At 41.3% G+C, this 27,684-nt stretch overlaps 1 protein-coding gene across 1 annotated transcript; it reads right to left on the bottom strand.

Annotated features, from left to right (window-relative positions):
* Positions 1-575: 575 nt before the first annotated feature.
* Positions 576-27,684, bottom strand: LOC102689743 (GRIP and coiled-coil domain-containing protein 2). The gene is made up of 23 exons (XM_069197378.1): positions 27,521-27,684; positions 26,537-26,593; positions 25,004-25,088; positions 24,528-24,595; positions 23,838-23,942; positions 21,088-23,505; positions 20,191-20,251; positions 18,621-18,721; positions 18,276-18,374; positions 17,285-17,404; positions 16,514-16,678; positions 15,894-15,998; positions 14,928-15,090; positions 14,369-14,469; positions 14,165-14,242; positions 12,104-12,241; positions 11,309-11,430; positions 9,998-10,174; positions 9,173-9,387; positions 6,805-6,999; positions 5,463-5,602; positions 4,002-4,203; positions 576-3,122 (listed from the first exon to the last, which is right to left on the bottom strand). Exons 1-23 carry the CDS (start codon positions 27,524-27,526, stop codon positions 3,046-3,048), a joined length of 4,998 nt encoding a protein of 1,665 aa, XP_069053479.1. The 5' UTR covers positions 27,527-27,684; the 3' UTR covers positions 576-3,045.

The following is a 27,684-nucleotide window of genomic DNA, read 5'->3' on the forward strand; positions in this document are numbered from 1 at the left end:
TATGGCTCAAGATGAATTTCAGTAGCTGCTCGTCTGACACAGATTTTGGTTTTGTTAATAACCTTTGTTACCTGTTTAAAGTTTAACATGGCATTTTCTTGGAGCAGGGGAATTGTCACAATGGATTTTTTCAACATTGCTCATTTCCATACTAGCCAGTACTAGAGATGCCAGTGGGAAGTGGCAGACTTGCAACTCTGTTGTAAAGGAGGCTGGATGAAGCCATGTACTGTAGTTTCAAAAGGCCCAGAATACCAAAGACAATGGCTGAACACATTGTAGCCCTGAAATTTGATAGGAATCACTCCACCCCGTCTGCCTACATAATCTTTTGTATGTTGCATGTTTTGAGTGAAGCCTGAATCATAAGGGAGTAGTTTAGACTGATCCTTTATTTAAAAAAAATAAAAACCCATTACACACAAGTTGCTGTTATTTCTATCATTTCGGAGCTGGAAAACCTTTGAGCAATAACTGTATTTCAACAACTTTAATTGACAGTGATGTCCAGTTGGGCAAAGCTGCTTTGGGGTTTGAGATAAATGTTTAAGACTTTTAAAGCAAGACAAGATACGTTTAAGACGACATCATGTTTTATTTTAATCTTTCACAGTTTAAGCAACAGAAACTGAGTTTGGTTAAGAATTGCACATTTTCCATTCTTGTTCCAGCAGCAAATTTTAAATATATTAAAAACATATTAAAATAAAATCAAGTTTGGACATGTGAAAATGCTGACAAAAACGGCATGGCATAGAACCCTCAGACATCACAAAGCTTTCATGTTGAAGATCAGTCTACAAAAACTACTTAATGTGCAAATAAAACACCTTCTTAAACATGTCCCCAGTCACCCTTAGACATAAACTTAAATTCACTTTTAGGGAATTTTCAGTAATTGTATTTATAGTATAAGTGCACCTTAAAGATTAACAAGGTACAGTCTATAGAAACTTAAAATAAAATAAAAACATACATTCATCTCCTGTTTATACTTTGTCAGAGCCCTTCCTGTTGCTCAGCACAAATTAATTAATGCAGCTGCCTTAGTAACATATCTTCACCGGTCCACATAATAAACAAATTATTCTTGTTAGGAGTTCAGTCATGGTTAAACGTATGCATGCTTCTCTTGCTCTCTTCTGAATTTTTCATCTTTGTGGAGTTACTGTTTGTCCCATAAATTAAATTAGATATTTATATTGCCACACTAGCTTTCAGTGAGACTGGAGGTCAGTGACAGGAAAGGGAGTTAGTTGAGTCTCATTCTTTTAATAAGGCAAGGGTCAATGTGACCTAGATCTGTAAAATAAGGTGCAGTTAACTTACTTCTAACTTCCACAAGTGGATGTGTATTTTAAACATGAGAACAGGAGGCACTTCTTCACACAAAGGGAGTATGGAACAAGATACCCAGATATGTTGATGGAGCCTAAATCCTGTGCTTTTTCAACAGTGGAATGAGATCCTTGGATTAAATGACAACTAACTACTGAATGGGCTAGATGGGTCCAACGGCCTCCTCTGGTTTATAACCTTTATGTTTTTATATTTTAAACAGAAACGGAGAGCAGCTCAGCAAGTGAGGAGTGAATCACACCACAGCATTTATTTGTAGCAGTTTTTAAACTCAGCAATTTGCATCACATTTTATATTTAAACTTTCAACATCACTGTCAAGTGTTTTTGCCTACACACAGCAGTGTGTAAGTGCCTGGTATTTTAAAGTAAATGCACTGTTTGCAGGGCCTACTGCACACAACCAATTAATAAAAATCTCATTTACCAAATGCATCACAAAGGCTATCTAGTAGCAATCAGTAGATGTAGTATTACTCTATGTTGCAGTTGTGACCGCAATCTTTTTGTACCACCCAAAATGGAAAAATCCACCTCTCCCCAAAACTTTTGTCGCATTTTTCAACAGGATTTAGACAGCAGTTGTCCTATGAAAGGCATTACTGAATGCAACGCTTCATTTTTGATGCACGACAGACACCACGAATAAACCCTGTAGTGTGATTCATTGCCAATGGCACTAGCAAGGAGTGGAGACTGAACCCTATAGTCCACGTACTGTATCACTCTGCTGAGCCCGGATCTCATCGGCAGCCTGACTGGGACCACAATTCCCCAAGCAGCAGAGCAAGTGCTGGTCCAGCAGGGTCATCCTGGTGAAACCGTGAGTCCTGCAGCTTCACAGCGACATCAGAGTAAGTGACATGCTGCCCCTCCAATATGCACCAAATCTCCCCTACCTACTGCACAGCTTAAAGCCTGTGAAACAGAGGGCATCTCTGACAGCTTGGCCTGTTCTCCCTGTTCGTGCTGCGCCAAAACTCTAAACAACGGGCAATCCCCCAAAACAATGGTAGAATCAATGAAAAAAAAAAAAGGTCATCCATATTCTAAAAATACAGTTATCGCCTTTCAGTAAATGAAGGACTCTGAAAATTCGTTTCAAACCATGCACATAAAATGTTTCCAATGCAGCCCGAGCAGAATCCTACACTGGCAAGGACTACACTGCCTTCCTTGTGGCCTTACAGGGATGGCAGTGAGCTGTTCTGACAGGGGAAACTCCAGGTCTGTGCACATTGTACAGCTTTTCATAGACCTTTACCAATGCCTTGAATTGGGTTTTGCAGTTACAGCCTTTAGTATTGTGTTATTTTCATAATTAACTACTGAATAAGTTATGGATGACAGGAGGGAATATTAAATTAAGGAACTAGAAAACTCATCCTTGGGCTGTAAAGCATTTTTTAGTGCTTTTCTCACTTTCAGTTTAAATCAGCAATTTTAAAATGAGTACACAATACAGGCCATGACTTTTTCTGTAAATGCCTAGTGTCAGCAATGAAACTCAACAGAAATCAAAATACATACGTACAAAGGTCTGTAAAAAGAAATGTCATCCAGTTTTACAAAAATATATATCTGTCTTGGAACATCTGCTGTGAAGCAAGGAAGCAGATGCATGGACAAGCTCTCATTGGTTTAGAACGGAGCAAGTGTGGAATGCACTTGGAATCCGCAGGTTCCTCATCTTATTCCCGACCAGCTGTGGAGATAGGAGGTCCAGCCTGTAGTCCTGGTGGCAGCTGCAGCTTCCTCTTCACCTACAAGGTTACAACTTTGCTCAGTGAAACCATCCTGGGCAGCAGGATCAAGCACATGAAATTATACGCAAAAATTGTGCCGCTCAAAGGAAAGCTGAAAAATCGATTCAAACACTTGGCGATGCTGCCTATAAAAGGACCTCGGAGATGCTCATCCTTCTCCACGTTGGGGGAGCACAGCTGGAGGGATGAGACTGCAGCAGGACGCACAGTCCTGTCCCTAGCAGGCCCTAAAATCACTGCAGCCTGATGGGAAAGTAGGGGCCAATGTTACTGTGAGGGCAGGCTGCTCTCAAGTACCTCCCTATTGCACAGGCTTCACCACCAGAGCATGGTGTATTTTTCTGTAACATATTACACAGCCTTGTTCTTGGTCTCGACCAGAGGCCAGTCACAGGAGCTGTAAAGCTCTGCAGGCTTTGCAGGCACAAGTTACTAAACTGAACTCTTACGTATATGCTCTTATTTTCACAACCTTTTCTTTTAAAAGCTTTGTTTTAGCTACCTTGTGAAAATTCAAATAATCTTTTTAACATTTCTCGGTTAAAATGAATGTACAGTTTACATGCCTTAGTGTCTGCCCGCATAGTCCAAGTCCAAGCATAGTACAAGACAACCTTAACATTTAAAACCCTATCGTGAGTCTGGCTAAGTTCTTTGCATTGAGACAAATGTGCGGCACGGAAACCAAAAGGACAGCCAGCACTAACTACTAACACCAATTATGAGCTGCATTTCATCAAACGAAGCTGATGGCAAGAAGAGACAACCGATTTCAGGGACGAGAAGGTCAAAAACAAAAGTAAAAGAACTCAGGGTAAAGTATTTGTCTGTTCATAATGCAAAGTGATTGAATGCAGGGCACAGCTGTGCTCTTACCCTGGGCGATGGCAGACAGCTTACTCTTCTCCTCGGGGCTGAGCTGTAACATGGTGTGGATGACGGGCAGGAGGGCTTGTCTCTCGCTGCCAGACTTGAGGAATATGAACTGCAGCAGGACGTTCTTCAGGTACTCCAGGTTGGCCACAGACTTCTCCCGCTCCTGGTTCCTCTCCAGCCTCCTCACCTCACTCTTCAGAAGCTACAAGACAGCAGAGCCCTGCCGGTCAAAGACCTACTTGCTACCCTTTCAAACACCACAGATGAGTTCACAACGTCCAACTGAAAAGTGGAAAACCACAGGGAGACATTTGGGAGCTACTAAAGCCCCATGAGATGTTTCAGTTCCCTGAGCCAGGCTCAGCAAGCACAAACATGAAAAATACTCCAGGTGAACAAGCTACAAAACAGGAAAACTGGAAGCAGAGTATTGCATTATAAGGCCTGCAGTGTTCAGTATCAATTTAAATTTAATTCTAAAATATTAAGACAAGGACAAACTGCCCGAGGCGGTCTCTCGTGCCATGATTTTCAGACATTAGGCCGGGAGTTACACTTTGCGAGGTGATGTCAGGGGAAATCAAGGTTGGATTTTTCGCAGAGCAATTTCCTGCTCTGTTAGCGAGGGAGTTACACAGACTTGCGGGTCTCCACCCCTACAGTAACTTTATATCCAATGAGCTCTTATGTTTATGTTAAGTTTTTCCTTCTGCCCAAATGCCACAAAGTTGGAGTCTTGACCAGGACCAAGAGAACCTTCTGGTGGTACAAAGATGCCAGGAGTATCCTTGTCACCTCAAAATGCCACTGTGACAAGGGAGTTAAGGCAAATGCATGAGATGTTCTGCATACTGCCATGAGATTACAGACACTGTTTTCTCTTTCATTCTCATTGTCAGCATTATACAACTGATCAGTGATGTCCAATACTGCCCCACTGCCACTGTAGAAGGAAGTAATAACTACACAGTCAACTGCGGTGACATTAGGTTTTCATCATGCACCAGAAAAAACACTCCAATTACTTCCCAACTGCCATGCTTTTATCAGGCAATGTATGAAGCCAATTTTATTATGTGACTTCTTCAGAGAAAATCAATCATATTAGGCAGGGCCCTCCCAGCCTAACAAGCTACTGCCTACAAAAACTGAGTTGATGCAGCTCTTGGAATGTACTTGAACCCATGTCTATCAGCACAGCCAATGCAGAGAGACAGGTGACTGGTTCTGTGCTGCTGACCCAGAGCTCCAGGTTACTGTGATCTGCTTTCGAGAGAGAAACGGATGACTGGCTCTGTACTGCAGACACCGAGCTCCAAGGTTACCATGATCTGCGCTCGAGGAAGGCAGGTTACTGGCTCTACGCTGAAGACACTGAGCTCCAGGTTACCGTAAGCTGTCCTCTTAAGGGAGGTAGGTAGACCACAGGCTCTGTGCTGCAGACACTGAGCTCCAAATTACCGTGATCTGCTCCATCAGAATGGCATTGGTGGCCTCGGTTTCATGGAGGAGACTGTTCAGGTGTTCAATGCTTTTGTTGGCGGTGCTCAGCTTCTGTGTCAGCTCCTCCCGGGAAGGCTCTGCTTGCCACACAAAAGGATCTGCAAAAACACAATTCTGTGTGATTATCTGACTGGGTATGGAAAACCATTTCATGCCATGAACTCCACTGAGAAAAATTCCTAAGGAGGGAGTTGGAGAATAATTGCACTGATACATTTACTCTGACCCAATATAAACATTGAAAACAGTCTATCTGAGAACTTTAAATCTTTCTTATAATGGTTCTCAAATTCAATATGTATAACAGGTTGTTAAACATAATACCATGTTTTTCAAGCATGATAAGGTAAGAAATCTTTAGTGTTAAAAATGATATTGATAACTTCACATTAATGAAAAAGGAATATGTAAGGTTATAAAAACAATTATTGGAACTAGATAAGAGCAAATCAGATACTAGGGGACATCAACTTGGATTAAGAAAAAGTAGGTCTTGCATATTCTCTGTAATAACACACAAATGTGATAATTCAAAAACGTTAAATTCTCAAGTTATAGGTGGACATTCAGGGACCATGTGTGTTTCAACTTAACATTGGCAAGAAAAGTAGAAAACACTGTACAGATAAGGGTTGAATGCTCAAATAGGGGTGCTGTAATCAGAGACCACACTGGATGTAATACAGTGGATCTGTATTATGACCACTGCTCCGAAATCAGTCCAGGAAAGAAAAGACATACATTTCACAACTTAAGGGAATGTCCTACACAGACTGAAGGAACTGAATGTTTTTAGTCCTCAACAAAGATTACAAGAGGACTCAATACAAGTATCCAAATTACTCAGGCCAATGGACATCTTTAAAATTAAAAGGAACATGAACCAGAGGACAGAAGTGAAACCTACATGGAAGTGCATTTAAAACCAAGAAAAGGAGGCAGATCTCAACCAAAAGGTTTACAGACGTGTGGAATAAGCTGTTCAGCATTTATTTTGGAGCTTAATTAAAGAAAGAGCTGGATGAGATCCTTCGATCAATTAGCTATTATTTATGAAAAGGGCCAGATGGGCCAAATCTCCTGTTCTGATTCAAGGCACCGCTTAGTGACCTACACCTAGTAAATGTTACAAAATCCACATCTTTAATCATGACATTAAATGATGCCAAATAATTTTATAATCCAATGCTCAGCAACCTACAGAGAACACAGTTGAAACGCTCAGTTCCGATATGTGTTGCTCTTAGTTTGCTCATGCATTATAAAGAACCAACAGGGATTCAAACAATGGCCACAGGACCTGTTTTGGGATCAGGGGAGTTGAGGAGCTGCTCTAAAGAGGGCAGGTGTGTGCTGGCTGAGGACACAGACTCCGTCTCTGTGGTCTCCATGCCCTCTCCCTCCTCGCGGGCCGTCGAGTGCAGGTCAAAGGTCGGGAGGTCAGCTGCCTTCCTCTCCTGCAACGTCTTCCTCATCTGCTGGGCAGGTGCAGGACCTGAAACACAAGGTGACAAGGCATGATTGCTAAGGTGAAAGCCTAACTGGGCAGACTGGGTAGAGAGGTGTCAGATCACTCAGCTGATAGAGCAGCACCCTAACACTGTTCTCATGTAATGTCGGGTTTCTGAGGAAGAATAAGTGGCATGTCTTCCCCTAAATTTGAAGGGAAGCATTTAGTTCACATGTACAACGAGTTGTTTTTTAAAAAGTTTCAAAATGTTTTACATTCAGATTCCAGAAACAGCAATATTATGATTAAGATCATGCTCTTCATGCAATTCCACCCAGGAGGTGTAGCTTATAACATACAGACGGGATTCATGCCCACTCCTGACACTTATGTTTGTTGCAAAATGTTTCTTTAATTCAAAATATCCACTGTCATTGTAGCTATATGTTGTTATTGATAACACCGATTTTAAACTAGGAACAGGTAAAGACTGATTCCATGCTGAAAGGCAAAGAAAAGAAGAACTCATCTCAGCTGTGAAGCCTTCTTCAGGTGTGTCACGGGTGTGCACCTTGTAGTATGGAATGAAACTTTACCAGTTGCTTTGCAGTCTACGCATGCTGACGCAGCTCCCGACTTGAATAATAAACTGGGTAATGTCCAGCTGTTCTGAACAAGCTTTAAATTACATTTTAATGCCACAAGTGGTCCACCAGAGGGCACTACTGTGTAACCCACTGATTATATGCCAAACTAAACAGCTGTCAAACGATGCACTTGGACACAGCTGTGCTTTCATCAAAATCAGTTTAGCTTTTTTTCAAAAAAGAATTCAGGAGAAAAAATGCCATCAAGAACATGGTTTGCAGGGTCTTTTTGTAGATCAAGTTTCTTCCACACACCCTCTTGAGCCTATTGAAGTCTCCCGTCATAAGAACAAAGTTAGGGTTAGCTCTTAAGAAACACATTCATATTGGACAGCCAGGGGATTTTAAGATAAAAAGGAGGCTTTGTACAAGATATAAATTGCAAAATGCTGAACATTTCTTCTGGCAGCTAGTTTTAGAACTCTTCAGACAGACCAGGGTTCTGTAAGCTTTCTTGGAAAAGAGGGAAAACTCGCCAGTCAGCAGGACACAGGCAGCTCAGCACTGACAAACAGATCGATTGAGGGAGGACAGGCTAGCGACCCCGTGAGGAGAGCAATACACACATCCTTCTCCTGAACCCTGTACAAACTGGAGGTCTGCTACCCGACCCGAGCCTGACGGGGCCTGATAAAGTATCAGTTTTCGGGCCGGGCTCGGTTCGGGTTTTCACGTACAACTTCAGGCTCGGGCCGGGTTCGTGTTTTTTTTCTAATAAGTGAAACGAATTAATAATTGTTTATTATTTTATGTTTTCAATGTATTTTTATTAGAAGAAAGTTGTGACTCATTTTGCACACTCGCTTGTTCGCATTGTAAAACTGTGTCTGTGAGTATCCGGCTCCGTGTGTGCATGTGTGTCTATTTGCTCTGAGAGGAAAAGAGAGTGACTGATTTCGGGTTTCAAATTTGGCAGTACCAATCGGGCTCGGTCGGGTCAGGTCTCAAGGTCTCGGGTACAGGCTGGGTTCGGGCTTCAATTTCATGCCTGTGCAGACCTCTAGTGCAAACCACCTTTAACATCCATTTTTGTTTGAAAAAAGTTTGTTAAATCAGTCCTGAATAGCACCTCTTTCTCAATGTTAACCATCTCAAAATGTTATTTTTTTTTCAAATGAAGATAAAGCCAACTGTCTGTTCATACCTCGTTAATTTCAGTAAAGTCATAATTTTAATGAAACATTACCAGACTAAGTAGCCATTAAAAAACGTAATGAAAGTGTACAAGCTCATGGGCAATTTAATTTGGGCCAATCAATTCAGAATACTTAATACAACATGGCCTGAGGAAAGGTGTTGTGCAAATGAATAAAATTAATCCAGAAAGTCACTTTCTTACAGAACTGAAGTAGGCACCAACTTCTTATTTCAAAATCTAGAGTAGCTGGTGTAATATACTGTAGGCGCAATAATTTAGATGTGACAGGCCTGAAATGAGCAAATCATTCAAATACCACTTGCTGAAAATACAGCAAAACACAAGAGTCTTGCTCAGCCAAAAACTCCTGCACAAAGGAAAGGAAAGGAAAATGCTGTGCTTCCTAGGAACGGAGCATTCTCAGATTTCTTACTGGTTACGTTAGGTTCCTTCGGCTGCAACAGCTGGGATTCCAGCCTCCTGATCTGATGCTGCAGCACCTCCACGGTCTTCCTGTGCTCCTCCTGTAGGTGGCGCACCTGCTCCCGGAAGCTGGCCCTCAGAGCTTCATTCTGGGTGCTCAGCTGGCTCACCGTCTGGGTGTGCTCAGACTTCAGCACCAAGTTCTCGGACTGCAGGGAGCACAGCCTGAAACGGAGCGAGCCTGAGGTAAGCAGGGGAATAACCTTTCAGAGATCACTTAACTGCTTAACCCACCAAAGAAACCACTATGAAGCTTGATAGATCACCACTAAGGCACAGACACAAAGAAGCCCACGCTTACTGATTGCTATACTATCATCACGACAACTACAAGAAACAGATGATTAAACCTTGAAGAACAACCCACTTCCAGAAGGCAACTGCAACCAAGCCTCAAAACCACATTTAGTATGCCTGTATCCTAGAAGTTGTGCTTGTGTCATACAACAGTTTCCCTGAGCAATGGATTGCAAAAAGATGGAGAGAAAGTGTTTTTTGAGCCATCAGGTTTATAGAAAATCCACTATAAAATGTCAGGGGCATTATTTAGTACAACCTTCAATCACGCCTTCAAGGCTCACCACCTCACACTCAGTTTACAACCAGCTTCACAAGCAAACTAATACTCAAGGCCAGCAGATAAGTACTAGCAGGTAATGACGTGTCCATTAAAGGTCAGGTCTACGCTGAACATCAGTGACCAGACTCCAACATGTTTAAGAGCTGACAGGTGAGATATTGTCAGCACTCCAGAACACTGCCCCCGGCGACTTGCCTCTCTCGGAGCTCGGCCTCCTTGACGACGGTCTCCTGCAGGATCTTGTTGTGCCGCTCTAGCAGCGTGTCATGTTCGGACTGCAGCTGCTGCAGCTCGGTGCTGCTGACCTCCAGGCTCTGCTGGCTCTCCTGCAGCCTGAACCTCAGCTGCTCCACTATCCTCTCCTGGTACTCTCTGCAAGGCACACGCACCGAGCACCAGTGAGAACAAGGGATACACATACACACAGAGCACCAGTGAGAACAAGAGATACCGTACACACCTCTACACATACACAGAGCACCACTGAGAACAAGAGATACTGCACACACAGAGCACCAGTGAGAACAAGGGATACACCCTTCTACACATACACAGACAGAAAAGGAACAAGTAAAGGTTTATTCCATGCTGGAAAATGAAGAAAAGAAATACTCTCTGCAAGGCTCACACACCGAGCACCAGTGAGAACAAGGGATACACACCTCTACACATACACAGACAGAAAAGGAAATAGTAAAGGTTTATTCCATGCTGGAAAAAGAAGAAAAGAAATAAAACGTTTCAGCTATGGAGCCTTCTTCCTAGTACGCTTTGTGCCTCTTCCTAGAAGAAGGTTCCACAGCCAAATGTTGTCTTTCTATTCTTCTCTTCTCAGCATGGAATAAACCTTTACTTGTTCCTTTGTAGCCTACGCATGCTGACCCAGCTACCTACTTGAACACACAGACAGAAGACCACCAAAGACAAGGGACACATCTCTGCTTGTGGCAAGTACTAAAACTCCATTGGGACAATAATGAACCTTTTATAATTACCCAGGAAATAAAAAATCAAAGACGAGTTACAGTCAAATCTCCTGCCCTAGCCTAGTTTTTGCCTCACATGGAGCCCTGAATATTCTTTAATTATTGGAATACCTGATTATTTTAATCTCAACGTCTCATACTCACACGGAGGTCAAACCTCATACCTGAATGACTTGTGCACTGCTTGGAATATGTTAGGAATAGCACAGTCTTCCTAGCATGCAGAGCTCTGAAGTCATTTTATACACAGATACCTGATGTAATGAATGCAGTAAGTTCTACTTAAATGTGAGTAATTAAAATCTAAAATAAAAACAAAAAAAAACACAAAATACAGAAAAAATACAGCATTAAGAGGAATACTTCCAGTAACAGAAATTATAACCTTAGAAATCAAACCCATCTTGACTAAAAAATCAAATTTTACACACAACATGAAAGTGCAGCTGGAAATAAATATGACAAAGTTTCCGAAAGTATAACTGCTTATTGCACATGATAAAGACAAATAAAATTCTACCTTTCCTGTTTGGCCATGTCATTCTCCATTTGAGTGGCAGACTTGTTTTTCTGTTGCTTTAAGACGTTGTGCACGCGCACTTTATAGCTTTCAAATTCCGAGGTCGTCGACGCCAGTTCTTCCTACAAACCAAAAACAGCAGTGTGCAGGAAAAAAGGCCTGGCATCATTTACACATTCACAAAGTACAGTACACAAGCTCGAAGAAGAGCTAACCATCGGAAAGCAAATCAACAATTTTCAACATGCTGGGATGTACAGTATGTACTGCTTTACAATACACTGCTGTAATTGGTGTGCTTATACACACACACACACAGACACACCTTCAGCTTGTGCAAATATTGCAGATGACCGTAATAGACCCACAAGCAGGAAATATGTGAAATGTTACTGTTTCTGTTGGGCGGTGGCACATGATCCATCACCAACCATTAGGCCTGGGAGGAGTATCAGTCAAAATGTCATTTTATAATTAAGTTTTGTGTAAGCCATTTAGCAGTCGTGCGTTCGCCTACTCCTAAAATGGAAAATCAATGCTTGCTATTTATAAAGGCCAGTGTCCAGAGCTTTTCCCACAGAATGCAGGGAAAGTGATCTGGAAAGCAGGATGGCACAGTGGCAAACAGGCAGAAGGTGGGAGACAGGGGAAGAACTGCTGTATCTTCGCCCCCACCATCTGACACGCAGTGGCGCAGTCGGCCAAAAATCAAACCTTTCAGCTTCGGTCATTTTCTTCTTCAGCGAAGCCTGTGCTGTGGAACCGCTTTTGCAAGCTTTCAGGATGACTGTGTACCTTCGCATTGCGGCACTCCTCCTGCAGGGTGGCGATCTTGTACTGAAATGTGCTGGCTGCGCGCTGGTGCTGCTCCGTCAGGGACCTCAGGTTCTCCTGCAGCTTGTGCCTCTCCGCGGTCAGATCGGCGTTCTGGATCTGACAACCACACACAATCACAGGGTTACAGCCACTTCGTCGCACAAGATCTGCATCTCATAGGGCAGCCGTTAGGGCACCACCCTCCGAGCTGCAGGGCCACAGGTTTGAGTCCCTTCTGCGGACACCTTGGTTGTGACCTTGAGCGAGTAGGCAGTTTATGCCTACTGCTCTAGTTTTTCCCCCTAGAACTACAGATCTGGGTATCGTAGTAATGGAACTGACCCTCATCCAGGTGAGAGTCAGATGCCCTCAACCCTTCTAAAGCTAAAGAAAATGGAATAAGCAACAACACGATGAGCCACTAGGCTTGAGTATCAGCTTTGCTTTCAAGTTAACACATTTGTGTAGAGAAGCCCACGATCAACATATTTTAATCACAACCTAATTCTTCCCATTCAGACAGATATATAGAAGGAAGGCACATTAGCACATATTTAAACCTTATTACGTTTAGTACAAGATCTCAGCGTCACAACAAGAAGTTCAATTGAAAGTGGAAAAATATTTAAAGGTACAGTGGCTATCAAAAGCATATACTTCTCTTGGATGTCATTACATTTTTTTTGTTTCAATATGAAATCATAATGTATTGAACTGGTAGTTTTTGCTATTGTCTGACAGAAAATACTATGAAGGAGTCAATGTGAAAACATCCTACAGATCCTACTAAATTATGAATATAAAATGGAAAATAGTATTTACATTCTTGGTGGCCTCCCTGACTAGTGCATTTCTCACCTGGAAAGTGCACTAGGACACCCTGTTATTCATAGTTTCACAGTTGTACCATATTTTCTACATTTCTTTATAATGGACTTTGCTTTGGGGGATAAAGCCTTGGAATGTTTTATACCCTTCTCCTGATTGGTGCTTTTCAATAACCCTGTCACAGTTTTACTTTGTAAGTTCCTTTGTCGTTACGATTTAATTTTTGTTGGGAGCTGTACTAATCAACTGTGGGGTCTCCTAGAGGTATATTTATCCCGAACTCATGTGAAACACACTAATTGTCCATTGGTGGACTTCATTCAACAAATTATGTGATGTCTAAAGACATTTAGTTGTACCAGAGCCTATTTAGGTGTGACATAGTTAAAGAGGGTGAATACTTGTGCAATCACTAATTTTCTGTTTCCTGTTTATAATCAATTTAGGAGGACCTATAGAATTTTCGTTTCAATATGACATTATAGTGTGTTTTGTGTTGATCAATGACATAAAATCCCAAATAAATACATTGTGATTCTACAGTGTTAATGCAGTAAAATGAGAAAGTCCAAGAGGAATGAATACTTTTGATAGTCAATGAATGAATCAGCTGGGAAAGCATTCTCATGTATAGTTAAGATAAAGCTTAAAATGACACTGTAATATTATAAAAAGGCCCCAAACACACTTAAAACACCCTTCTTCCAATCACATAAAATATGCATTAATGTATGTTAGTAATAGACATACTGTAATGAAAAACTATAATGTGACCGAAGGTGGAAAGAAGTGCATGACATTTGAAAGTAATAACTTTATATTTTATTTACTAAAAACAGCATTTTAACAGTTCTCTGTGTGGAAAGCAATACTGGAAGAGAACAGCAGACAGGCAAATCAGACATACTGAAAATTATGAAATTTAAATTTATGAAACCTGAATTTATGTTTCTTAAGTACTGTCCTAAAACTACATACATTTTGCCCTATTGGATAAAGTAAATAAACACCCTAGGGGGCTTCAATCAGTTTGATTCTTGGCTTTTAACTTTACAACCACCATTAGTAACTCTGGAGTCCTTAAGGCGGCGTTGGAGACAGACAAAGAAACAGAGATGGGGAAATCATCTGACATGGAGAGTGGCTCTTCAAAAAGAGACACACAAAGTAGGAAAGGTCTTAAGGGGAAATTCCTCTTTTTTAAGCACGTACCTTGTACTCTTCTAGCTGTTGCTGGTTAGCCTCAAGTTCCCCCTTCAATGATGCTTGAAGAACTAACTGATCTGCTTCCTAAACCAAGAATAAGAACAGCAGATCCTGAATTTCATACTTTTTTAGGACATGATTGATAGATACATAAAAGAACTGCAAGTGTCATGTTTTTCTTTTCAAAACACTTAAAAAGGTATAACTCACCCTCTTCTTACTATCGGCCAGATCCTTCTTTGTTTTGACGAGCAATTGTTTCATCTTTGAGGTTTTCTCTTCTCCTTGATCAATTTGAGACTTCAAGGATGCTATAAAAGAGAGTCAAGTTGTCTTCACCTACTGCATATCTGAAAACAAGACTAGGGAACCTGTGCTGTAGATCTTTCCACAAGGGAGTTATGTATTTTACGATGAATACAAATTACATGTATTTTGTTTGACTGCATAACATGAAATTCACCAGAAAAGTATTTTTTCTTTCTAAACACCATTCTGGATCACTAAAGTCCATCTAAAGTTGTCTTGGGCTGAGGTTGAATGTAGTCAAAATTAAATATCGGCTCTTTTTAAATAAGTACTGTAACCTTGAGCAACTTCAAAAGAATTTGCTCATTTGTAAAATACATTTGCCTTTAATACTAATCACACAGTCTGAACAATCTGTTCGGGGTCTTTAGGCTGCAATAGCTGAACTTCATTAGTAAACACAATTCTGGAGATTGAGAAGCAAGATTCAGGACGGCTTTTGGAATGAAAAACTACGTACACATCTCCTCATGCAGCATTTCTTGTTTCTTTCGTTGCATCTGATCTTCTTCTTCTAACTCCCGAATTCGACTTTCCTTGTCAGAGATTTTCTGGTTTAGCTCTTTGACCAGCCGATCGTAATCTGCTATTTCCATGTCCATTAAAGTGCTCTGCTGAGCATCCTGTGAAAAAAAAACTAGATTTCAGGTCCCATTATATTACAACAACTAGCTTTCAACATTTATTCACAAGGGAGAGGGCACGTCTGTACACTAGAAATGAAAAATGAAAAACTGCCCCCTGGTTACTAGTTTGATGTGATTCCCAGTTGTAAGCAAAGTCGTACAAAGTCTTTTTAAATGCCTGTGCTGGAGGCTGGCCTTAAAAATACTGTCAGCTTCCAAGGAGCTGATCGACACCACGAGGCATTGATGTTTTGAGCGCAGCACAACTGCAGTACATGACGGAGGGTTATAGAAACTGCATCTATGAGAAATAAATAACTTACCTACTCTCTGAAACTACAATCTGTAGGACTGAAACTAGATTGACCCCCATTAGTGTAGAATAACTTGTAGTGTCTAAAAGCTATTCACTGAAAACAGCTACACATTCTATTACTGCTTTACTATGAAATGAATTATTTTTAAATACACTTCTTACCAATAGTGTGCAATACTTTTTTCTGTGTTGAACTGAGATTCCCTGTGAGACTGCACACACAAAATGTTACATGTAGATCACCATATCAAACACTCGCAAGCTCACATGCAGTGAGCATGGATTAGGGCAGCTAATTAGTAATAATATTTCAAATGCGAGCTCTATTAATATTAGCCGTGAGTGTGGCTTATAATAAAAGCAACCTCTAGAAAGAAAATAATAATGAGGTTGAGGCTACAAAGTATGCTTTGGACACATGAAGTATCAAATTTAAAAAACGTAATATCACTCATAGCATCAATACCCATTAAGATATACATGCCTTTCGCAAAAGCTCCAGTTCTTGCACAGCCTGCTGCAGCTGATGCTTCTGTTTCTGGTGTTGTTTCTGAAGGTCTTCAAGTTCTTTAAGCGCAGCACTGTGGTCCTGTGAAAAATACCATTTAAATAGCACATACAGAATACATTTTGAACACAGGACATGAAGAATGGATTTATGATAGGTCTCGGTGAGATTCTCTGCCAAATTTACTGACATTTGGTGCCATTCTTCTCAGACAAAGCTTAAAATTGCTATCCATAATAAATATCATGTGAGCCTACTTCAGTAGAGGATGGAAGAGGGTCCTCTGCTGTATGTGAAGAGCTAGGAGATCCTTTACATTGAAATATTCTATATAAATGGAGACATAATAATTACAGTAACAAAATTAAAATCATAATAAATTCTTTATCATTACCAGTTTTTAGATTGTTGTTAAATTAAATAGATTGTTGTTAAAAAAGTGGTCATAAGTATAAAATTATGATTATGATTAATATTTGGAAAGGTAAAATACTGGAGAAGGACTCTGAACCAGCAGACAAGTGATTTTGCCCTCACATCTACATGCACGCATGCTGCACATAGACTTTTTTGGTGCTTTTTGGTGCTTTTTTCACCTTGACTTTTTGCTCCTTTAAAAGCTTTTCACCCTCCAGGTCCTTTTCCAGCGCTGATTTCACCTTCTGTGCTTCTAAAAGCTGGGCCTCCAGCTGCTTCATGTTGGCATGGAGGGTTTCAATGCGAGTCACCAGGTCCTCTTTCTCTGACTTTAACTGCTCTTGCTGTTAAAAACAAACAAAAAATTAATCTCTGCTTCAGTTTACCATGCACCTCTGCCTTCCACGTTATGTATTTCTTATGCTTATCCCACCAGAGAGTCAAACACATTTTTTAATAACTACGATACACCACAAAATCCTGAAGGATCTTTACTTAGGCCTCCGGGGGGGCGAAATACTTTAATAGTGTTCAGACGGTTTCATTCAGAAATGAATACAGGGTCGACATAAGAATTCTTTCCAAGAAAACCTCCAGAAAAGAAAACAGCAAACAAACATAAGATACAACTTTTTAACACATGATGACACACAATAAAACTTTGGATTGTTCAAGGACCACTGGCTGTGGATTCCATCTGCCAGGCTACTGCTCCCCGGAGGCCTCTTAGTTTACACAACCATGGGAAATGAGGGGCAATAGCAACATATTACAGCTCCCAGCACTCCCCGGATGCAATTCCACCAGATGGCAAGAGCCTCAGTGCCTGATGGGTGGCATCGTTTCTCAGGCGGAGCACAGCTGCGAGGCTGGAAGGGAGGCGGTCGCTGGCGGGCTCTCGCGGTCCGTGAGCTCCAGCTCTCTGCTCCAGGGGGGGGGGAGGACATTACCTGTAGGGCTACAGCTTGCAGGCGCTTGGCCAGCTCGGCGACCTGGCGCTCGCTGCCCTCCGCCCTCTCCCTCTCCCTGTCCAGCTGCTCCGTCTGCTTGTCGTACTCCGCCAGCAGGTTCTGCACAACGACATTATTGATGACCTGAGCACAAACCACTGGGCTATACCGTATACCCAGGGGTTTCGCTTGCTGTCCTCTAAATAAGCAGGCTTCTTCTTTTTGTCTCTTCAAATTTGGAATTGCCTGGGTCTTGGTGTACATCAGCTATGAACATAAGAAAGGCTAGAAACCTGGAGGATGCCTTTCGGTAGGTAGTATGTAGTAAGCAATTGATTCCAGTGTCTCATTCAGCCATTTCTTGAAAGACGCCAAGGTACCACTTCGTAACAACATGGCTGGGTAACTAGTTCTATACTCCCACCACACTTCTAATATCCAACTATTCCAATATCCACCATCCACCTACTGGAAGAGTGGCAGGAGTATGGAATAAGCTACCCAACCATGTTGTTCAACCTTGGCTTCTTTCAAGAAATGGTTGGTTGAGACACTGGGATTGATTTTTTACTACTACTTACTACCTGCTGAAAGGCATCCCCCAGGAGGTTTCTAACCTTTCTTACAGATCACAACTAATGTGCCCCAGGGTTCACCGAAGCACATCGAGTATCGTGGGCACACAAGTGCTCTGGAGTTGAGTTTATGGATTTTAAGGGGGGACGCTCCAGCTCACCCCATAAGACAAAAGGAACCAAGCAGGAAAACTGGCCAACATTAACAAATACAGGAGAAAAAAACAAATCAAAAGGTGAAAGGAGTCTTATCATTTTAAACAGTCACAAAAACTGCCTGACCATTCAATAAAAAAAATCTTCTTAAAGAATCTTTTCACAAACCAAAAATATTTTTGTCCTCTATTTCACCAAAACTCCAGGAAATATTTAACCACCAGAGCGAGATTTAACTCAGTAGCAGGCCTGAGAAATACCTTGTAGCCCTCTGCTCCGTGAATTATATCCTTCACAGAGCTGGATAATCGGTCTCTCTCCACTTTCAGGGACTCCATTTCTTCTTTCAGTGTCTGAACCTGTGAGCAGGGGGAAGGAGCCCAGTTTACAATATTTTACCACACCATGTCATTTCACGAGAAACTTTTAAACCAACTACAAGAAATAACAGACAAAACGAACACCCAAACATATTTTGGCACTCCTCATCTGAAACAATTTAAACTGTACTATACGTTTTCATATTTAAATTCAGTAATAACTGATAGCACAGAATTTTACAACATCTGATGCAATGTATTTATTGAAGTACATATTTAACTTACTTCTTTCCTACTGTTATCCAGTTCTTTCTTGGCCTTCACAGCGACAGCTTTTATTTTGTTTATCCTCTCATCTTTCTCTTTATTTTCTTTTTCCAGATTGGCTACAAAATATCATCGCATACACAGAAATAAAGAAGCAAATACAAGTCAGTAAATCAGTTAACAATTAGTACTTAAAAATTAACTGGACAGTTATAACAATGATGTTTTCCCTGTTTTCCTAACTCAAGGGTCCAACAGAAAGCTTTCAGCATAAGACACTAGCAGAAAACCTCTCTAAGAAGCAGGATGTTATAAACTCTTACTGTATGTTAAAGGAAAGTAACCTTAGATCCATAGTAGGGAAATAAACAAAGCTAAGATAATTATGTGTAAGGGAAAAGACATCAGAAATCTCAAGAAGCAACTACCATATTAAATTCCTAAAACGCTTAACACTTAAGAGGTATTGTGACTAACTGCTTGCTTTCATGAAAAGGGTTACAAAACCTGCAGTAGATTCTACATGAAAACGGAACTTAATTCCAGGGCTAGTGTGAACTCCCTTTTCAAAACAATACCAAATTCCAATGACAAAAAAAAATCCTAAAATGCAAACTAAACTGGAGCCCCGTTTTCATTTTTTTAAATGCTATCCTGAAGGGACATGGTACACTCACTATTAAGGCAGTCTGATGAGCAAAGAATTTAATGTAACGTCATTTTGACAGATAAGTTGAAAACACATTTAGACTGGCTATTCTTAATTTTTTTAAAAAATTGTTATAACTAACACTTCCAAATATGTATTTTATTTGATATTAACTTAACATTTTAACCCTTGGGGTTAACTGGTTAGCTGAGCAACAGGCTCTGTCAGGAACAACAAAAGTAAAAAGAGCATTGATTAAAGGATAGATGAGCTCACGGCTATCTGTCACCACTTCTCATTCCTCTGCTGCTTTACTCCAACTGAGAGACATTTACACAGACGCTTTGTGAGATCCTATTTAGAATGATAATCATCACGGGAAATGGTCCATAAAAAACATCAGACTTCAGGTTTCATTGCTTAAAATGTAAGACAGGCATAATATACAGTACCCATTAAAAGAAGCATTTAACCCAAGCTTAGATTTCTTTTCAACAGGCAAACCTCTTTTTCCAGTTTTTAGATGTACATTTTGGTTCACTCTACTGGGATCCAATCCAGATTCCAGGAGTTCTCTTGCACTGACCAAGAAGAATGGAAGACAGAAACCCAACAGTCCTGATGTTCCCTGGGCACAGGCCTTTATGGCTTCGCAATTTATTGCCTGGCAAAATGGACCACTTCGTAAAAACATAACACAATGGAAATATCCAATGGTACATCAGTGCTTGTGAGCTTGGGCCTCACACCATTTTACTAACAATTCAGGATCTCCGCAGCCTGTTCTTTTGAAATCGGTTAAATCCCAAACAATGCTGGTGACTAGGCTGGCTGTTTTTGGTAATGAAACCAACAACATGTCAGTAAATAATTTCTCGGAAATGTTAAGCCTTTTCATTTCATTGCACAGTAATTCCTACATTTCTAGTGAAACATTACCTATTTGTTCACTTAGCTGAGTCACGTTTATGCCTTCAGCAGAAGAGGACACTTTGGAATCCTATGCGAGAAATATGTAAAAAAGGCAATAAGCAAGTGAAAAACAGCAACAATGCAACAATAAAACAGTCCAACTAGAAGTACAGATTAAACAATTTATTCATTTGGGGGTTGAAATTCGAGACCATCTTTGTTTAAAAATACTCAAAAGGCACCAGCGTACCAGTTCAGAAAACAATGATTGTCTGCAATAATCAATCATACCTTTGTGGCTGTATTTTATCAAGCTGCATGAAATCAGACGAGAGAATCAAAGTGGAAAATCAGTGATGGTATTTTCATTTTTACTCTGGTTCTGAACACTAAATTTAAAATACCCATTTGTAATCCATTGCAGGAAACAAACAACCTCTGCAGGTAATGCAGAGAATTCTAAAACCCCAAAGAATGTGAAAATCCAGAACTAGAGATAGGAACCCATGTACAAAAAAACATTGAGGTAAATGTTTTTAGCGATTTCAGGACAAGTATATATATATTTTGGGCCATTTGTTATAGGTAACCATTACATTTGGTTTCGCTACAGAAAACCGCAAGGCAATTTACTGCTGAGAAGGCAAGTCAAAAAGTTAACTACAGCTAGTCCATGACTTCATCCTCAGATACAGTGTTTTTCTGCCCCCTTAAGAGGGCCAAATAAACAAATAGAATAATGCAATCATTAACTAATGCCCATTTGCCTGACCTGGCACTGAGAAGCACTCTCCACCAAAGTGTTTTTTGCCCTAATAAGTCTCAGATAAAAAAAAGAACTAAAACAGAAAGAAACCCAAGGTGCACTGTTTGGGCAATTAAAAAAACACTAATGTTACACATATATTTTGAAAAAATACAAACCTGTAAACGTTCGATGTCTGCCTTTAACCTGGACAGCAGACCTTCCTTTTCAGCCAGGAGCTGCTGCAATTCCTCCTTCTCTCCCGTGTTTTCCACAGACAGCTTCTGGCTTTCACCTCGGAGGTCTACGTTCTCGTTCTCTTTTGCTCTGATTTTCTCCGATGCCTCTGCGATCTGGGCCAGCAGGCTTTCGTTTTCCACCTTCACCTTCTCAGTGACGCTCTTCATCTCTACCAGGTCCCTCTGTAATCCCTCCATGTCGGAAACAACGTCTTCCAGGTTCTGCTTCAGCATGGTCTTCTCTTTGCTGAGGTCGTCCACCAACGACTGCAGTTCGGCTTGTTGCTGTCTGCCCTCCTCCTTTATCTCTTCGATATCCACAAGCAGCTGATTAATTTTCTCACGGCTCTGCAGCAGTAAACTCTGCTTTTCTTCCAGAACCATGGCCAAAAGTTTTCTTACCAAGGCAGAAATGTCCCCTGCTTCCTCTTCTTCAGCATGTTCCAGTGTTTCAAGGCTAGCATCTTGTTGAAATACACCGACAATGTGCCTCCGTGCCTCAGACAGTTGATGCTGCATCTCCTCAAGCCCTTTCTTCAGTCCATCTCTCTCCTCCGATATAGACTGTAAAGACTGCTCCAGTTCTTCTCTCTCCTCACTAGAACTTGAGGGAACCTCTGATCTGGGTTGACCAGACTCCTCATGCAAAGCAGCTCTTGTTTCCTTCAGTTCAGCGAGCTCCTCTTCCAGTGCCTTCAGCTCAGAGGTCTGCTGCTCCTTTTCAGAGTGCATCTCTGCTAGTTTACTCTCCAAGATTGCCAGCTGCCGATCAACAGTCTCCTTGTCTGAGAGAGCTGCTGCCAAGCTGGCCTCTGCCTCGCTGAGCTTTTGCTTTAGCTCCGTGTTGTTCTTGGAGTGGCCTTCCAGACTCTGCTGAAGTGCAGTAGCTTTACCTTGCTCTGTGCTGCACATCTCTCTCGCCTTCTTCAGTTTGGCCTCTGAATTTTTCAGCGAAGAAAGCATGCTGTCCCTGTCCAAACTCAACGTTGCCAATCTCTCTTCGAGCTCCTGTACTGCACTTTCTTTTTGGTGAAGCAGAGACAGAATCTCTTCATTTTTCTCTTGCAAATGACTCACAGATGAATTCAGGTCTTCATTGGCATTCTTTTGAGATTCTTCAACCTTGGCCTCCAGGTTGTTAATTTGTTCCAGCAGGCTATCTTTCTCATTGAAGGCTGCCCTCAGCTTCTGCTGCAGCTCATGGATAGCAGAAGCTCCTTGGTCCTTCATGGTATTGAGCTCAGACTCTCTGCTCCTGAGGATCTCTTTTGTCTGCTCATAATTGTCAACTGCTTCACTCTTCTCCACGGAGAGCCTGTCACACCTACCTTTCAGTTCTTGGATTTCCGCGAGCGCCTTCTCCTTTCCGCGCTCCGACAAACAAAGGAAATGTTCTTCAAGGTCTTTCAGCTCCTTCTGATGTCGCGCCTGCAGGACGCGGAGCTCCTCCTCGTGCTGGTTGAGAGCCATCTCCCAGTGCTCATTGGTGACCTGGAGCTTCTCCTTCCAGGTCTTGGCTACGCCCTCGCTCTCCTCCTTGCACATCTGCAGCTCATCAATCTTGAATTCCAGCTCTTCCCTCTCGAGATTAAACTCCGCCTTCAGCTGCTGCAGGTCGGACTCCAGCTGCATCTTCACGTTGCTCAGATAGGTGAGCTCATCCTGCATCATGGTGTGCTGGGACTGCAAGACTCCCAGGACAGCCTTGAGCTGCCCAACTTCACCAGCTTCTTCTCCTGAATCTTGGGGTGCAGTGTGGCTTTGGTCACCAGCTTTCCCAGTTTCTTCCTCCTCCTGCACGTCCTGCAGGCTGCTCTCTTGCTGAGCCAGCTGTTCAGTTAGCTGTTCCTGAAGCTGCAGCAGCTTGTCCCTCTGCTTCTCATACTCCTCTGCTGCAGCTTCCACCTGGTCCATCAGCTCTTTCGCCTCCTCTTGGTGTGCTTTCCTTATTTGCAAAATCTCCCTTTGAAGGTGTTCAATCTTCTTTTGGGATTCTGTCTGAGCTGCTTCATGGGCTTCGATCAGTCTTTCTACCTCCTTTTTCCTCTCCTCTTCTGCCAGGTCTAACTGGTGCTGTAGATGTGACAATTTTTCCTCATAGCCTCGCCTGGAAACTTCCAAATGCTCTTTTAATACCCTGATCTCATCCTCTTGGCACAATCTTTTGTTCGCCTGGGCAGTGAGATTTTCCATTTCGGCCACAGAATCCTTCAACATCTTCTGAAGGCGTTCAATTTCATCTTTGTGCTTCTCCTTGGTGGTGTCCAACTCCTTGCTCAAAACCTCGGTCTTTCTCAATTGCTCCTTGGTTAATTGGTCAAATTGATTTTGGAGCTCACTTAACTTTTCAGATGCATCCTGATACAACAACAATCAGACAGAAATGACAAATAAAAGGTGCTTCCGACATTACACATTCATGCATTAAGTGATTAGCTTAATTAGCTATCTCATTAAAAATCAACTGTTTTTCCATAAATGATATCATAGCCCATCAACAGACATGTGTATATAAGATTTTAAAACAAACTGAAAAAAATTCAGAAGACATTGGTACCCTTTTCAAAAATATATTGCATCATCTTTTATGATAAACATCTACATTTAAAGACACAAATAATTAATTAGCTTTAACTGTAGGCCTTCAAAGAGTGAAACTGCTGTGTTTTAATATATAGGTTATTCATTACCTGCGCCTCCTGTCTTGCCTTCTCATTTTCCTTGCGAAGCAACACTAATCTCTGTTGGGTTTCTGCTTTCTCCAAAAGCACAGCTTCCAACCTTTCTGTTACTTCCTGAATCCAAGAAAAAAATTATTTATCAAAACTATAAACATCAGTGAGTCCAGCAACTGAGTTAGAGCTAAATCCCATCCATTTCAGCTGTCATTGAAGCTACAGTTTAATTTTAGTCCATGCATTTGCCACAGAAACACATACAAATAAAGGTAGCAAAGCATTTTGTAGTGAACACTTAGTGGGCTGTAGACAAAATGAAGGTTCTTGTCTGAACTACATTCCCCAGAGAGCTATGGGAATGGCTTGTCATGCTCAGTCCCCTGACCAATTGACAGAAGACAACTGATCAGGTGGTGATTGAAAGACTAGGAAGCGAGCTTCTGGTGTTCTGCATCTATTATAGTCCAGGGCAACAATGGGAAAATAATTTTAAAAAAAAACACTACCGACAGATAGGCCTGTGCACTTTGTGAGTTTCTCTTATATCCGGTTTGGTGCACCCATGGTGATACATGGAGAAAATATCTATACCAGAATACTGATAAGAAGTCACCATTTTCAATTTGCACAGGATATGGAAGGGAGTATTGACTGCAATGAAAAATCCTGAAAGAAAGCAGTGTCACTTATGGAAACACAAACCTGAATTACTGCATCGCCTGCTGCACTATTTGACTTGGCTTTCAGTTCTTCAACTTCCTTTTCCAAATCTAAAAGATAGGACAAATTGGCACCAATCATGTCTGCCACATTGCACATACTGATGTTCGATATTAACTAACTTAAGTTAAATGTTATATCACACAAGGAGAATCATATCACATGTAAAGATAAAGAACTTCACATTTCTGAATAAGTGTTTCACTTTTTAATTTACACTACTAAGTGTGAATAATTTGTTACAACAGTGACATTGTTGAAAAGCTTTAAGAAACAGCTGAGGAAGAAGGTCAATGGGGTTTCTTCCTTCAGCCCTGAGAAATAAATTTAAGTATTGCTTACTTTTTTACACTGTCATAAACGGAAAGCACAGTCGATGATATTACAGCTGTAATACAAGTGTAAAACAAAAGGAGCACTTTAAAAACCAGCAAACTGCTGTTCAGACAGATCCTCACCTGCACATTTTGCTTTGAGCTTTTGCGTCATTACAACCTGCTTCTTGGAGAACTTGATGAGATCTTCTTTGGAAAGAGTGTCCAACTGAGGCAGATACAAATGAAAGAGTAAAGGTCATCTGGTCTCCTTCTACAAAAACAAAACTTGGGGTCTGGAGCCATTGAACACAGTATAGCTTTCAAAATGTCTGGTCATACCGATCCTGTTCCAAACCCAGAAAGAAAAGTGCAGCAGCGCATTTCAAGCAGAGGTAGCTGGGTTGCATAAACTCTAAATTGCTTGCATTGGTGTAGTGATTTTCATCCCAAACGTTTTCAAAGCACTTTTCATTTAGGAGGAGATACACTTCATCCAGCACTGAAGTACAGCCCAACTACATACCACATCAAATAGAGAAGTGTGGAGCTACTTTACTAGGTGAATTAATGGGGGGACAGGTTGTGCAGACCACAGCAGAATTTAGCCAGCGAACATAAGATCACTTTATTGGCCATATACAGTTTCTTGTATTAGGAATTTGACTTTTTGCATACTTCAACTTACTTGCCATGAGACACACAGACAGGGAGAGAAGCTTGGGGTCAGAGTGCAGGGTCAGTCATTTATACGGACCCCTGGAGCACCTGGGGATAAGGGCCTTGCTCATGGGCCCAACAGAGTAGGATTCCTCTGCAGGCCACAGGATACGAACCAGCAACCTTCCAGCCACAGGCACAGATCCTTAACCACAGAGCCACCCACCACCACCCATCTTTATGAAAAGTGTTCTGTGATCTTTACTAGTAGTCACAACCTTGGTGTAACATCTCTGCAGGACAGCACACTGTCCCTGGTCATCCTTCTGGGGCATACGTTTGGAAATTCCAGTCCAGAGGGAAGAGCACCTCCTACTGGTCCACCAACACCACTTACAACAGTAACCTACCAAGCCTTGCTTAACTTCTGAGATCTGGCACAATCAGCTTAGGAAGTTTTTAGCTCCTGTGAATATACTTGCAAACTACACAAGGAAATGATAAGCAACCACCTGTCAAAAATGATAACAGTATACACACTGCTTTCCAAGTGTATTTTACAGCTTTCACAAGAATACAGCAATGGGAATCTAACAGCATGGGACATTCAGCACTTCACAAAGCAAAACCATTTTATTATATAAAAAGAAATCACCAACAAGATGGGCTCTAGGAGAATGTCTCACCTCCTCTCTCTCATCCTCAAAGTAAGATGGTGCTTGGCCTTCACAGTCCCACAAAAATATTCCTCCACTTATTAACTCATAATTTGTACTCATTACAAACATTCAAGGCATCATAAAATAACATATTTGTTTTCTATTCTATAAAATCATAAGGGATTTGTTCATGAAATGCATTACACTCCAATCCACTCAGAAATGCAGAACCTACAACAAGGGGCAAGAAACAGACAATAACAGTTTTGACCAGAAACCCTGAGGGAATGTAGAAGCCCACTGAGCTGCTGTTTAAAACTGTAAATAAGGAAAGATCCTGCGTCATAATGTCTATTACCTTGGACTTCCCAGTGCCTGGGGTTGATGGCGAAGCTACTGACTCCAGATTATTTTCCTGTTAAAGCAAACAAAAACACATTTGCCACTTTTATTCCTCTTCATTTCAAAGCCCACAGGTGGTGTTACAAAGCTTTTGAACTACACAAAGCTTTTTTTTGCCATACCTAGACTCGGGGCTAAATTGGTTGACAATTCAAGATTCCTCAAAAGATCTATTTTTATATAAATTGAGAGTACATCACTTTGAGGCATTGTAAGAATGTAATCTGATGATTAGATATGATTACAAGATCGTTTTTCCCATGGTATCTGCAACCATTTTATTAACCTCGGAATTCAATGGTCCATAGCACAGAGCTCATATCTTACTTTTACAAGGGTTACAGAAAGGAAAATACAGCGCATTACAAGCATGATCAGACATGAGCAATGCGTGGTCAAAAATGATCTTACAATGTACGGGACGGGAATTTTCCTAGTAAACCATGCAAGCTAATGTGCTGAGGGACCTGTGTTCCTTCACCCCTCTGCAGTATTCGTGCTGACTCGCAGTCTGCTGCTGTGGGCTGTTGTGTTGTGAGCCTCCACGTTCACTCGGGCTGTTAAAGCTAATAGGAAAATGAGACTACTTCACGTGGCAAACGGAAAAAAAAGAACTCAATTTCAATGCCACCATGAGAAAACAACCTGACCCCCCATAAAAACAAAACAGCTTAAAGCAAAGACAAAGGCATATAAACGACATTCTTTTAGACATTTTATTAATGTACTTTAAAATTAATAATATGCCTTTTTTATTTCAAATCAGTAAAGTATACTGAGATGTCCAAATGCTAAATTCCATGACCAACGTGTATTTACGTCTATTTCTCCTTTTGGAAAAAAGATGCTTTTCGACTGTCACATCTTTGTTGTGATAAGGGGCCTACAGATCCAGCGGGAGATCCGGTACAGTGGCCAACAAGATTTAAAATCAACTCACCTCCATTTTTGAAAGAAATCTATATGCGTACGTTAATATAATTCACCGCCTCAGTCGACAGAATACAAACAACTGGTGTGCGGTGCTACTTTACGAAGCGGTGCATTCCCCTTCTCGAAAAGCACTAGACAGCTCCAGCAGCAAATCCTGCTTCCGCCTCAGGA

This window comes from Lepisosteus oculatus, chromosome 13 (assembly GCF_040954835.1).
Source record: "Lepisosteus oculatus isolate fLepOcu1 chromosome 13, fLepOcu1.hap2, whole genome shotgun sequence".
Lineage (NCBI taxonomy): Eukaryota > Metazoa > Chordata > Actinopteri > Semionotiformes > Lepisosteidae > Lepisosteus > Lepisosteus oculatus.